A 14,805-nucleotide genomic window follows, 5' to 3' on the forward strand; every position below is an offset into this window, starting at 1 on the left:
GTATTTTCCCAAATTATATTTAATTTAATCTAGCAGTTCTCCACAATGTACTTCCATTTCCTTCTATAATTTTTACTAGAGACATTTACTTGAGATTATGTTTTTGGCAAAATTCTTCTATGAAAATAAGCCTGTGTCAGATATTTTTTTTTTTTTTTTTTTTTTTTTTTTTTCCCCTGCCAGGCTAGCAGGTCCAGTGGAATGAAGCGAGCAGGGGAACCCGCCAAGATCACTGCATTTTTCAAGCGACGACCTGAATGTGTGCAGATGGATAATGCCACCACAGAGGCAAGTGTCCCGGAGGAAGCCAAGACTGCCGAGGTCCCGCACTCGTCACATGAAGACGGCACAGTTGCAGTGGCAGCTTCTCAAGAGCCTCGACTTGACATTGCTGATTTCGTGGGGAAGAAGGGAACAGATTCAGAGAAGGTGGTCATCATCCACCAGAAAGTCCCAGTTATCGAGGCTCTTCCATTCAGCTACGAAGGCGGTCAAAAGAGGCGGTTCCAGCCTACCTGGTGCTCGACATACCCGTGGCTCAAATATTCAGTTTTGAAGAACGGAGGATACTGCGTAGCTTGTGTGCTTCTCGACAGTGACACAGCCGGGACAGGAGACCAAACTAGGCTTCCATGAGTCCATGTGCACTAACACTACACACGGATCCTGCAATAATTTCTCTCTATGAGAGAGTATACGCGTGCCAGTGCCTTATCACTGACTAGCACAAGCGTGTAACAATATAAAACGAATATACATTCTATTATATATGTCTAAAATACAGAAAAATCTGAAAAACATTATCAAATTAAGTATACCTCAGACTTCTGATACATCTGCCTGCCCTCTAACTATGTGAGGACGGTATACTCAGGTTCACTCGATTCCTCCAAGAGTTTTCTCATCTTAGTGACATTTGCTGCCTTGTCTGTCACAACACTTCCAATATGATAACCAAAATCTTGTTCAGCACACAAGATCCAAGTTCATACACAAGATCCAAGTACTTATCAGCAATATATTTTCTGGATGGAGGAATATAACCTGGCCTCAGGTTCTGAACCATCTTGAGAAACTGAGGATGCTGAACAAGACGAAATGGTGAATTTGTAGCAAATATAATTCTTGCAACTTCTTTGTCGAGATTTTCCTTTTGAGAGGCTGAAGGTTTTATGATAAATCTGTCCAGAGATGTTGATGACTTTCTTTTAGATGAAAATGATTTAGCAGAAGTGGCGCCTGTGGAGGAGTCTGATAGTGACCTTTTTAATGGTGGAGTCAGGTTTGCAGATAATTCAAGTGGAGCCGATGATGAAGGGATTGAAGCTGTTGATACAGATCCTGAAATGGAAACAGAAAATTTTAGCATATTGCATAATTTATAAATGAATAAATAAATGAATGAATACAGTGTGATTTAGGCTACTTTTGAGTACAGTAGTTATTTTTTTAGATAATGATCATATTCACACAAGCCACTAAATTATTTGGAAATAATTAACAGGATATGAAATAGGTGTGCTTGGAATTCAGTCCACACAGGATTCGGTCCACTTTTAAATTCACTAAAAATAATGGGTTAGTTGGGTAAGGTTAGGCTACATCCCTTTGGGCTGAATTCCATGTGGGCTGAATTCCAATGGAACCTATGAAATGTATTACACAATGTTGAATGAAATGAATAACAATCATCTAGGTCCCAAAGTTGTGTGGATACAGTATATTATAGTGATATAGTCATTACCCAAATTTAGAAGTAATGAAATTGAAGTATCATCTCTTTAGGCCTTCACATTTCTATTGCACATGCTCTCCATTGTTCACCAAATTTATATAGTTGCTTATGAAAAGGGAGAAATGCACACAATATAAGTAAAATTATTTACCTGGGTCATCAATTTCTTCTGTATGCTGTGGCTGACCTTGTCATTTATCTCTGTGAGATTTCAATCTTGACACAATGCCCTGTAGTTCCTGGCTGCAGTCTTTGCAATTGGCTCGGTACCCTTTGCCAGAAGTTGTTGGTAGTTTTTCAAAATAATTCCAGACAGGATAATTTTTTCTGCCTGAAGGAACCACTCTACCAGGTCCAGAAGACATCCTTCCTGATTGATTCCAAAGCATCAACTGACTCAGTGAGAAGCTGCTTACCTAGAACAAGTTTCAACAAGAATCTTGTTGAAACTTGATGTGGGCTGCACAGAGATATATGCTACATGTTGGCTTATACCGTTCCTTGTATACTTGTGGCAAGTCTATATAACACTGCTCCTTATATTGATATGCTAAATATGTCCTTTGGCAATCAGATTACATATCAGATAGCAATCCTACAATATTTAAGATCTGTATTTTTTTATTTAAATCAAATAAATCTGATTTATATATATATATACATATATATATATATATATATATATATATATATATATTAAAGATAAAAAAAAAATCGCCAACCCTTGTGTCCACTAACCTCATACAATAATACCTGTTAAGTCCGGCTAAAATGGGCATTTCAAGGCATAACATTGCCTTGAAAATAGTTTCTCATTTCACTATAAAAGTTTATATTAACTTACTGCATTGAATAAGTCAATAGTTGATATATTTGTCCTATGTACAATGTTAAGTTTCTAGTTTTGATATATTTGTCCAATATAAAATGTTAGGTTACAAAGAAAACAAGGGCCTCCACTAGCGGACCCAGGGATCTGGGTGCCCACGTCCTGTGTAATAGTAGTCATTGATATATATATATATATATATATATATATATATATATATATACATATATATATATATATATATATATATATATCGCAAAATTAATCACAATAACGCGTGACGAAAAGATATTGCAGAAACCACAGGGAAATTAAAGTCGGAATACTGAACGTTTTCGTCTATTACGACATCCTCTGAGGATGTGAATTACACGAAAGCGCTTGGGATTTCTGTTTCTTTTTCTTAAGTGGTTACCAGCATATTTCTGATCACGTGTTCAAGTGATTTATTTGCATATATATATATATATATATTTATGTATATATATAATATATGTGTATATATATAAATATATATGCATATACTGTATGTATATATATATATATATGTGTATATATAATATATATATATATATGTATATATATATGTGTATATATAATATATATATATATATATGTATATGTATATATGTACATATATATATATATATATATATATATATATATATATATATATATATATGTATATATATATATATATATATATATATATATATATATATATATATATATATGTATACATAAACATACTGTATATGTGTATATATATGTATATATACATATATATATATATATATATATATATATATATATATATATATATATATATATATATATATATACATATATAAGTTTTTAATCTTTATAACTTTGCGTAACATTACTTCTACCAATTCGCCTGTTTTGTTATTTTATGTTCTTATAAAAGTATTTTGTTGCAGAAATAGAATCAAATCTAGAAATATACAAGAAAAAGTAGTTCAAAACTATAAACGTTGAGATTTGCGTCCTACATTACCTATCGCCGATGCTCACTTCCTTTATTTTGCAATTAACAGTTTAGCCACTTTTGATTGTGATTTCACAGCTACGTATTGTATACCTTCTGTTGACCTTACATTCTCTAGAGATTACGATGCACAATGAGCGGGAAACAAGACCAAATGAAGATCAAAGTGTTTCATGCTTCAAAGGAAGGAATGTCCCTCTCCCTTTACGCTTTGTTATCTGTCGAGTCTGAGGAAAAATGCAGAGATCTTCTGTCTCAGGTACATTGCAATTAGATTTTTGTGGAAACTAAGTATTATTGTAATTGTATTTAATCCAGTAAATTGAATTGTTTTGTGCTGTTATAGGATAGTTATAATGGGCAGAATGTAAAACATTCCACTCCACCCTAAAATGACTGGTATTCTGATTTCCTGGAACTAGTGAAACCTGATATATAGAATATAAAAATAGAGTTAGTGGTATTTCTTCAGTTGTGTACATGGACGTGATATAACGTTAGAAAATAAATAAGGACAATTTATAGTTTCACCCAACCAATGATTTTGATATGTGGCTTATATGTTTCTGGTAGCTAGGTCAACATGAAAATGGAATTCCTGATATTTGAGCTGAAGTAGTTCTCATGGGATGCAGAAAGTCGCTATGAGTACAATGCAATTTGAATTATCCATCTAGCTGTCCTAGTTCTTGAGATATTGCATTTTGAAGGGAATTAAATCGGGCCTATTTTGTCCCAGGAAATTGGGCCGAAACATGTGGTCTGACTAATCCCCGATCAAACGTAAACAATGACGGTTTTTACTGACAGGCACAATTTTATATAAAAATTTAACATATGGTTGCATTATTTGACCTATTTTCTTTAAGATGTGTGATTTCCATGTAATTTGATCAAAGAATGATGTTTTTATCCTCTGCAAAATTACTAACCACAGCTGCGAATACTGTCAAATTACATGAAAATCACACATTTCAAAGAAAATAGTTTAGATAATTCAACTATATGCAATCTATTACACTAATAACACAATAGTAACAAACTTAATAGTGTAGTTTGATCCATACCACCAGTGATCATAGATATCGGGCAGGACGAATCGTAGCTGTGGTCTGTAATATTACGGAGGATAAAAACGTAACTTCTCTTTGATCAAATTACATGAAAATCACACATTTTAAAGAAAATAGTTCAAATAATTCAACTATAAGTCTATTACACTAATAACATAATAGTAAGAAACTTAATAGAGTGAAGTTTGATCCATACCACCAGTGATAGATAAGATGGTGGGATGGACGTTGACGTTGTTGTTATCCGATAATCCGAGCCGATAGAAAAAAAAAAAACTAATTAGTACCACCGATTTCTCAGCTCTTCTGTAACACGCTGCCTTTATTTTGGTATTAGAATAATTCGTGAGTAGTAGTTTTCGTTCATTTTGGTCAGTTGCCAATACACTGAATTTATTTAGCTCATTTTTTACGCATAAACATAAACCAATTTTCGATTTACTGGTAAATGTAAGCCGCCATGTTTATCTTATGTTTTTATATACCGACATGTAACTGATGATATAATTGTTTGAAATTTACTACAATCGTAGTAAATACACTCGCATAACATTTGTATGAATGAAATTTCCCGCGGTATGTAAATTTGGCCGTTTACATGGCGTGCGCATAAAATGACGTGCTATTGTGCTCGTCATCGACGGTGGCGCTTCTGGTGGTGTTTGACCTACCTATTTCTGGTGAGAAATGTGGTGATATGAACGATGGTGTACATCATTTCCGTCGGAAATGCATACTTTTCAAGTAATTAATTATTTAAATTATGCACTTATGCCTACATCTCCCCAATGATCTGGGGGGACCTGTGGGAAATCGGGGTTTTTGGGTGGGGAGCACTAATAAGTCAAGTAATGCGTATTGCAAAACAGGTATAAAATGAACAAAAACATATAAGAAAAAACATAAATTCACCTTTGAGGTTGTGCCGTGTAATGCACGCAGCCATATTTGTTTACCAATGATTCGAAATATTTGTCGGTATATCTGTTAGATTTAGCGAAGCCACCCACACATGTTGTTCAAGAGTGCTACCAACGAATCGCTAAATTTGTCGCTATATCCGCTAAATTTAGGTTAGGATAGGTTAGGTTACATTAGGTTAGGTTACGTTACGTTAGGTTACGTTACGTTACGTTAGGTTATGTTAAGGTTAGGTTTGGTTATGGTTAGGTTAGGATTGGTTATGTTATAGTGACAAATTTAGCTATTCCTTGAGCAAATCTGAACAACAACTTCGCGGGCGGCTTCTCTAATTCTAGTGGATATACCGACAATTATTTCAAATCGTTTGTAAGCAAATATGGCTGCGCGCGCGTTCCCCGGCGGAACCTCAAAGGTGAAATTTATGTTTTCTTATATGATTTTTTAGTGTTCTTGTTCATTTTATACCTGTTTTGCAACGCGCATTACTCGACTTATTAGTGCTCCCCACCCAAAAACCCCGATTTCCCACAGGTCCCCCCAAATCGTTGGGGAGATGTAGGCATAAGTGCATAACTTCAATATTTAATTACTTGAAAAGTACGCATTTACGACGAAAATTATGTACACCATCGTTCATATCACAACATTTCTCACCAGAAACACATAAGCCACATATCAAAATCATTGGTTGGGTGAAACTATAAATTGACCAATATTAATTTTGTAAATCATAATACATGAATGTAATGTGATTTTCTTGGCGGAAATAGAAATAAGAAATACCTTGCTACAAACAAATATACTAACGAACGAAATTGCTAGCATAGGATCGGGACGCCATCTTGTTGTTTGTCAAGTGTTGTCTGCCCGGTCCAGCTGAGGCCTGGTGTATGCCCTCGGTACTTCCGCCAGTACCTCGCGAGGTGTATTTTCTTGAGGGAATGCTATAGAGCTGAAATCCATGCATTCCTTCAAGCTATGAAAAACCTATATACCCCACAATCAGAAAGAGTGATTGAACAGGCTGCCAACATCCGTGAAAACAATGACAATCCGGATGACTTTAAATTACAGGTACTGATTTACTTAATACACATTAGGTTAGACAAACTTATCATCCTTTCATTTCTTCAACATCGGCATCATAACAAATATGGCATACCATTCGTCCAGCGCGACTTCGTTACTTACGAAATCTGTTTTAGCAACTTTTTTGTTTTTTATTTCTGACAAGAAAATTGCATATTACATTGATACATTATAATTTACAAAATTAATAATTAATTTTCTAATGCTATATTGCGTCCACGTACACAACTGAACATTTACCGAGTTAGTTCTACCAGAGGGTCATATATTGGGTAATAGGCCTGTCTATAGACTTGTTTATAGAATTTGTGAGGCTTTGTCACACACAGCAGTTTGTATATTTTTTGCATCTATATTATGGCAAATCCAACAACTTGGTATTATTTCTTGTTGGAATTGATATTAATGGATGGTGGGGAAAAAAATCCCGCAACCTTCCTGCTACATGCCAACAAAGTGCCATATTTGTTGTGAGCATCATCCACTATTTTTTCATGAAATGTTTGTTTTCCTCCCCATTCTAACCTAATCTTCCTAGCATAACTGTACCAAAAAATGTGTGCAGGGACAGACATTTTGCACTTTGGACAGCCATGACACTGCTTTAGTGTGAAGGTGGCGGGAAAGTTACAAGAATTAATTTTGCATCCCTTAATATTAATTTGAGGGGAAAACATGACAAAGAAAAGTTATTGAAGTTGTCGTAATATGCAAAAAATATAGAAATGCTATGCAAACAGGTGAGACAACATGGCATGTACCGGTAGTGGAAAGTTGCAGGAATTATCTTTTCACTACCCCCTTATTATTAATTTCTGCAAGAAATATTACTAAAGAAAATTGGTGGATTCATTAATGTAGATGCAAAAAGGGTTTCTTTCACCTCTATAGAACAAAAAATAAAGAAAGAATAGGACCAATTAAAAACAATGAAAATGTCATGATAGAATCGGAGGAAAAAATGAGTGAGGAGTTTAACAATTATTTTCTATCGGTGTTTACTAATGAGAGGTTAGATAAAGTACCTGACTGCGATCCAATTTTCAGAGGGGAAGAAGAAAGTAGTCTAATATCAGCATTAGTAAAGAAGAAGTAGTCAAGCAGATTGACAGACTTAAAGCTACAAAATCTCCGGGTCCAGACGAAATTTTTCCAAGAATGCTTAAGGAGTGTAAATTTGAAATCTGCGACCAGTTAACTGAAATATTCAATAAATCGGTAGACACTGGTTTTGTTCCAACTGCTTGGAGGCAGGCAAATGTTGTTCCTGTTTTTAAGAAGGGAGATAGATTGTCTATATGCAACTACAGGCCAATCAGTTTGACATTGGTTATAGGAAAAATGCTTGAATCAATAATAGTAAATAGACTCAGAGAACACATTGAAGGGCATAATTTAATTCGTGATTCACAGCATGGTTTCTCCAAGGTTAAGTCATGTGTGACTAATCTTCTCTCCTTTTACATTAAAGTATATAAGGCGTCAGACAACAATGAAAATTACGATGTTATTTACCTTGACTTTAGTAAAGCGTTCGACAGGGTGCCACACCAGGGACTACTAAATAAAATCAAAGCCCATGGCATAGGAGGAAAAGTGTTAGAATGGATTAGAGCTTGGATTAGTAACAGAAAACAGCGGGTCACCATAAATGGAATAAAATCTAGGTGGGGCAATGTTACTAGCGGGGTCCCCCAGGGCTCGGTTTTGGTTCCCTTGTTGTTCATTATGTATATAAACGACTTAGACGATGGGTTAAATAGTGATGTTAGTAAGTTTGCGGACGACACTAAAATAGGACGCCTAATTAGGTCAGGAGACGACGCCAAGATTCTGCAGGATGATCTTAATAAACTGTTAACATGGTCAGTGAAATGGCAAATGAACTTCAATATCTCTAAGTGTAGCGTGTTAACGTAGGGCTACACAACCCCGAAAATAGATACAACTTAGATAACACGTTTTTTTAAAAATCTGAGTGCGAGAGGGACTTGGGTGTTCTGGTGAGTCCGGACCTTAAAACCAGGAAGCAGTGCATTAGCGCCATAAATAAAGCTAACAGAGCATTAGGGTTCATTGCTAGGACGGTAACGAATAGAAGTGCAGAGGTAATTATTAAATTCTACCTAGCGATAGTTAGACCCATCCTTTACTATGCGGTACAGTTTTGGTCTCCTTCCTACAGAATGGACATCAATTCACTAGAATCAGTACAGAGAAGAATGACCAAAATGATACATGGACTCGGAAATTTGCCTTACGAAGAGAGGCTTAGGCACCTAAACTTACACTCTCTGGAAAGATGCAGAGTGTGGGGTGATCTAATAGAAGTGTTCAAGTGGATCAAAGGCTATAACAAAGGTGATGCAAACAAGGTCATCATAATAAAACAACAGGGTAGGACTCGCAGTAATGGATATAAACTGGATGAATTTAGATTTAAGAAGGAAATAGGCAAGAATTGGTTTACTAATAGGGTGGTCGATAAATGGAATATACTTAGTAACCATGTAGTAAGCGCTGAAACTATCAGTTGCTTTAAAAAACGATTAGACAACTTTATGGATGGGGATGACAGGTGGTGATGGATACGTAGCTGCCTAGTGTAGGCCTTATGGTCTTTTGCAGTCTCCTTTATTCTTATGTTCTTATGCAAAATACCATGTGAGCAAGTGAGATGAAACTTCACAAATACCTTGTTTATTATAATCTTGCTTTATTATGTGCAAGAGTTCACTTTTTGGTAAAATTCCAATAGCTTCTAACCTAACCAAATCATTTCATAGAAAATATAGATCTTTCAAATGAAAAAAAGAAAAGAAAAAGTGAAAAATAAATTCCATTTCACTGGAACAGAACCCACTTTTCCTACTAAGCTATTGAGATATTTTTAAGGATTTATGTATAAAGAAATTGAGATAATTTCTCGTATATAGTTGTGTAAGATTTAGAATATTTTATATGTATAAAAAATGAGCTCCATTAAAATTCTTATAAATTCTGTTCATATACACACACATATAACAAAGGCATTTTCCCCCCTTACAAGGGAAGTAGCCAAAAAACAAAGGCATAAAAAACCATTCTCACCCATTCCATCCCCAGCATACTCTACTCCCATCCACCCACTTCCCTCCCTCTTATCTTGACACCTGGATGACAGGTCATCCCTGCATGTTACCCACTGCCCTGGGTCAGAAGCTGTATCGTAAGACACAGTACATCCACAGCAAGGCCACTTCATTAAATTGGCGACCCCCCTCATGCAGAAAAAGAGAAGATGGGGAGAAATCCCTTCAGGCTGCATCAATTTATTTCTCACACATACTCCCTCACCACCCATCTCCCACCCACTCCCCCTCATGCATCACAGCATCATCTATACACAACCATTCTCCATTCACCCCTGTCTTTTGTCTTCTCCCATCCTTCCTCAACAGACATTCCCCTCTTTTCCAATGCCCCTTTTACCCCATCCATCCATCTCAATCTAGGTTGTCCTCTCATGTTTATTCCTTGCACCTCTGCCCTCCACATCTATTTTACCAGTCTTTCTTCACTCATTCTTTCCATGTGTCCAAACCATCCCAATACTCTTTCATCAACCCGATGTTTATATATATAAATATATATATATATATATATATATATATATATATATATTATATACATTATATATATATATATATATACACACACACACACTTCAACGAACAGACGGCTTAGAGGACGTTCTGAAGAAAAGTGAAGTTTCGTGGATCCCAAAGCAAAGGAAGTGCCTATTATATTTACAGGGTGGGGGGGAAATTGCTCGTGGGGTAGTGGGAAAGTAGGGAAAGAGGAGAAGGGGAGGGATTGCTGGGGAAATGGAAGGAAATGAGGAAGGAGAAAACTTGGCCCAGGCAGACAGGCGAAAGGTAAACAAACGGCCCCCCGACCAGCTGAGTGACGACGAAATGTCTAATAAAAATGTAAAGATTAGAAGTATAGATAAGAGCAATACAGTAGAAAGTGATGAGAATATTTTCCAGGGATTTAAAGAGGGTAGGGGGGACACAACCCCCCCCCCCCCGACTGACAAGACTAGAAGAGAAGGTCGATAAGATGATCAAGGACTTGGAGTGTAGGTTCGGTCATGTTAACAACATTGTACAGAGGGTTGAAAAATTGGAAGAACTAGAGAAGGCGAACAAAAACTTAACTAAGGAAATAGAAGACCTAAAAAGACAGTTAAAAGAAGTAAAAAAGGAGAATGAAGAGTTAAAGATGAATAATAAAGAAAACAGAGAGGGATGGAAGGCAATTCAAGAAAACAGTAAAGTTGCATTTACTGACATAATTAAACAGCAAATGAGAACAAACTGAAGACTCAGTTATTAAAGTGATGAGACAGAAGGAGAATATAGTAAGAGACTTAGTTGATAAAAAGAAATGTATAATTATATTAGGAATGGAAGAGAAACATAATCCAGATAGAACCTCAAGAACCAATGAGGAAAATGAAAAAGTAAACAGTTTACTAAAATTAGTTCAGGAAGATGAACCAGAAATTATGAAGGAAATTGAGGAAAAATTCAGGCTTGGAAAGTATAGTACAGATAAGACCAGACCAATTAAGATTAAATTCAGGTCACAAACGACGGCAGAGAATATCTTATCCAAAACAGGGAAACTAGCAACAAGTGAACAATATAAAAAGGTATTGATAAAAAGGGAAATGAATAAAGAGGAAAGAGAGGAAGAAAAGCAGAAAAGACTTGAAGCTAAGAAAAAAAACGAGAGCAGAACGGAGTCAGAAAAAGAGAGATTCTATTGGAGAGTAGTGAATATGAAACTAAGGCAGTTCGACATACAAGCGAAAAACAAAAGGGAAACAGAGAACACAATGGAAGTGGCAGAAAACTAAGAGTGTCTTACACAAATATAGATGGATTAATAACAGGATTGAATGAGCTGAATGATTATTTGAAAGAAAAAGAACCGGACATAATGGGAATTGTAGAAACAAAATTAAAAGGCCCACTACCACCCAACAGTGTAGGACATGATGCATATAAATATTGGATTAGAAACAGAGAGGAAAAGCAAGGGGGTGGAGTTATGTTCCTGACTAAGAAGGATATAAACGTGAGGGGTGTCATATATGGAAAGAATACAGTAGAGATGATTATGATAGAAGTGGAAGACAGAGATAAGAAGAGCAGAAAGTTTGTGATAAATTATGTGCTTCCGAAAACAGCCTCATGGGAGGAGAGTGAACATAAAAGTATGTTAGAGGACACAAAGATAACATTAAATAAAATAATGGAAGATGGAGGAAGAATAGTTATGATGGGCGACTTTAATTGCAAAGAAATCTGCTGGGAAGAAATGACAGTAAAGGGTGGAGACGGCTCATGGGGAAACGCTCTACTTGAGATGATTACTGACCATACAATGACACAATGGATACAGGAGAACACTAGGTATAGAAATGAAGAAGAACCATCGAGACTAGACTTAATAATTACATCTGAACCTAGAATAGTGGACAAGATTGAATATAAAACACCAATAAGTAAAAGTGACCACATATTGATTGAACTGGAACTTAATGAAGAAAAATATATGAAAAGAAATGAACAATATAGAAAAGGAAGAATGATGTATGAAAAAACAAACTTCTAAATAAAAAAAAATTAATCGCGCCACTAATTTCAGAATACGGCCAAAAGGGTTACAACCGTCGACCGTGAGCTGTAGGTGTTTTTGTGAAGAATCTTTGTCCAACGACCCGAAGAAGAACTCGAAGAAATCGAAGAAGAAGAAGAAGAAGAAGAAGAAGAAGAACTCGAAGAAGAAGAACTCGAAGAACTCGAAGAAGAGGAAGAAGAACTCGAAGAAGAAATCGAAAAACTCGAAGAAGAAGAACTCGAAGAACTCGAAGAACTCGAAAAAGAAGAACTCGAAGAACTCGAAGAACTCGAAGAACTCGAAAAAGAAGAACTCGAAGAACTCGAAAAAGAAGAACTCGAAGAACTCGAAAAAGAAGAACTCGAAGAACTCGAAAAAGAAGAACTCGAAGAACTCGAAAGAGAAGAACTCGAAGAAGAAATCGAAGAAGAAGAACTCGAAGAAGAAGGAGAACTCGAAGAAGAAGAACTCGAAGAACTCGAAGCTCGAAGAACTCGAAGAAGAACTCGAAGAAGAACGAACTAATTTCAGAATACGGCCAAAAGGGTTACAACCGTCGACCGTGAGCTGTAGGTGTTTTTGTGAAGAATCTTTGTCCAACGACCCGAAGAAGAACTCGAAGAAATCGAAGAAGAAGAAGAAGAAGAACTCGAAGAAGAAGAACTCGAAGAAGAAGAACTCGAAGAAGAAGAACTCGAAGAACTCGAAGAAGAGGAAGAAGAAGAACTCGAAGAACTCGAAGAAGAAGAAGAAGTAGAACTCGAAGAAGAAATCGAAAAACTCGAAGAAGAAGAACTCGAAGAACTCGAAAAAGAAGAACTCGAAGAACTCGAAAAAGAAGAACTCGAAGAACTCGAAAAAGAAGAACTCGAAGAAGAACTCGAAGAAGAAGAACTCGAAGAAGAAGAACAAGAAGAAGAACTCGAAGAAGAAGAACTCGAAGAAGAACTCGAAGAACTCGAAGAAGAACTCGAAGAACTCGAAAAAGAACTCGAAGAAGAACTCGAAGAAGAACTCGAAGAAGAACTCTTTATTTTCCAAAAAAAGGGGCGTAGCCCAGGGCGCGCAGCGCCCGCGCCTAAGGCGCAGCGCCGCAGGCCAAGGCCCCCGGCGTAGCTGGGCCGGCGCAGCCGGTGGGCTTGTTGATAAAATAAGAGAATTCTTCCAACAAGAAAACTGGGAAGAAATATACAAAGAAGAAACATCAGTGGAAGAGAAATGGAATATTTTGACAAAAATTTACAAAAAAGGAATGGAAAAGTATGTCCCAAGACAAAAACAAGAAAAAGAATATGTAAAATGCTGGTACAACAAAAGTTGTAGGGAGTTAAAAGACAAAAGAGACAAAGCCTGGACCAGATGGAAAAAAGACAGACCTGAAAAATGGAAAATATATACCTGTTATAGAAATGAATATGTACAAACGTGCAGAGAGGAAAAGAGAAAATATGAAAAAGATGTCTTAGAAAAGTGTAAAGATCAACCAAAACTATTCTACAGATTTGTAAACAATAAACTGAAAAACAAACAAGACTTGGAGAAATTAAGACAAGGGGGAGTTGAATACACTGAGGAAATGGAAATGGCGGAAATTATGAACAAACATTTTAAATCAGTGTTTACAAGGGAGAACATACAACCTGAAGAGAACGAATGGAAAGAGAAAGTCCCCCCCTATGGAAGAAATAGAAGTAACAAAGAATGAAATATTAACACACTTGAGTAATCTTGATGTCAGAAAATTGCATGGACCAGATGAAATAGCAAACTGGATACTGAAAGAATGCAGGAATGAACTGGCAGACAAAATACATAGCATACTAAATAGTTCCTTGAAAGAAGGAAAAGTTCCAGAAGATTGGAAAAAAGCAAATATAGTACCTATATATAAAGGAGGAAATAAAGAAGAACCTACCAACTATAGACCAGTCTCTCTAACAAGTACAATAGCAAACATTTGTGAAAGAATGATCAAAAGTAGATGGGTAAAATATTTAGAAAAAAACAAAGTGTTAAATCCAAGGCAATTTGGATTCAGACAAGGACGATCATGCGTCACCAATTTAATATGTTTCTATTCAAGGCTAATAGATATAATACAAGAAAGAGATGGATGGGCGGACTGTGCATTTCTAGACCTAAAGAAAGCTTTTGACAAAGTACCACATAAGAAGTTGCTTAAGAAATTAGAAACTGAAGGAGGAATACAGGGCAAACTACTAAATTGGATGGAAGACTTTTTGCAAGAAAGAAAAATGAGAGTAGTGATAAGAAACCAGCACTCAAAATGGGATGAAGTAATAAGCGGTGTTCTGCAGGGAACAGTTCTGGCCCCAATAATGTTTGCTATATATATTAATGATATGGATGAAGGAATTGAAAGCTATATGAGCTTCGTTGCAGATGATGCAAAACTACTGAAAAGAGTGAAAACTGAAGAAGATTGTGAATCACTACAGAGAGATCTAAATAA

At 36.0% G+C, this 14,805-nt stretch overlaps 1 protein-coding gene across 3 annotated transcripts in view; it reads left to right on the top strand.

The window, feature by feature from the left end:
- The first annotated feature begins 3,611 nt into the window (after positions 1–3,611).
- The window catches only part of LOC143019068 (protein fem-1 homolog B-like), a 174,318-nt gene continuing 163,124 nt past the window's right edge, over positions 3,612–14,805 (top strand). For 2 of the 3 annotated variants that reach the window (XM_076174799.1, XM_076174915.1), the window contains exon 1: positions 3,613–3,832. In XM_076174799.1, the coding sequence (XP_076030914.1) occupies positions 3,707–3,832 (126 nt within the window). In that variant the 5' untranslated portion in view covers positions 3,613–3,706. Of the gene's footprint in view, positions 3,833–14,805 lie in introns of all 3 variants that reach the window. The other variant, XM_076174843.1, reaches the window with a different exon arrangement.

The sequence above is a fragment of the Oratosquilla oratoria genome, chromosome 1 (genome assembly GCF_046742065.1).
Source record: "Oratosquilla oratoria isolate Oo_2021 chromosome 1, ASM4674206v1, whole genome shotgun sequence".
Lineage (NCBI taxonomy): Eukaryota > Metazoa > Arthropoda > Malacostraca > Stomatopoda > Squillidae > Oratosquilla > Oratosquilla oratoria.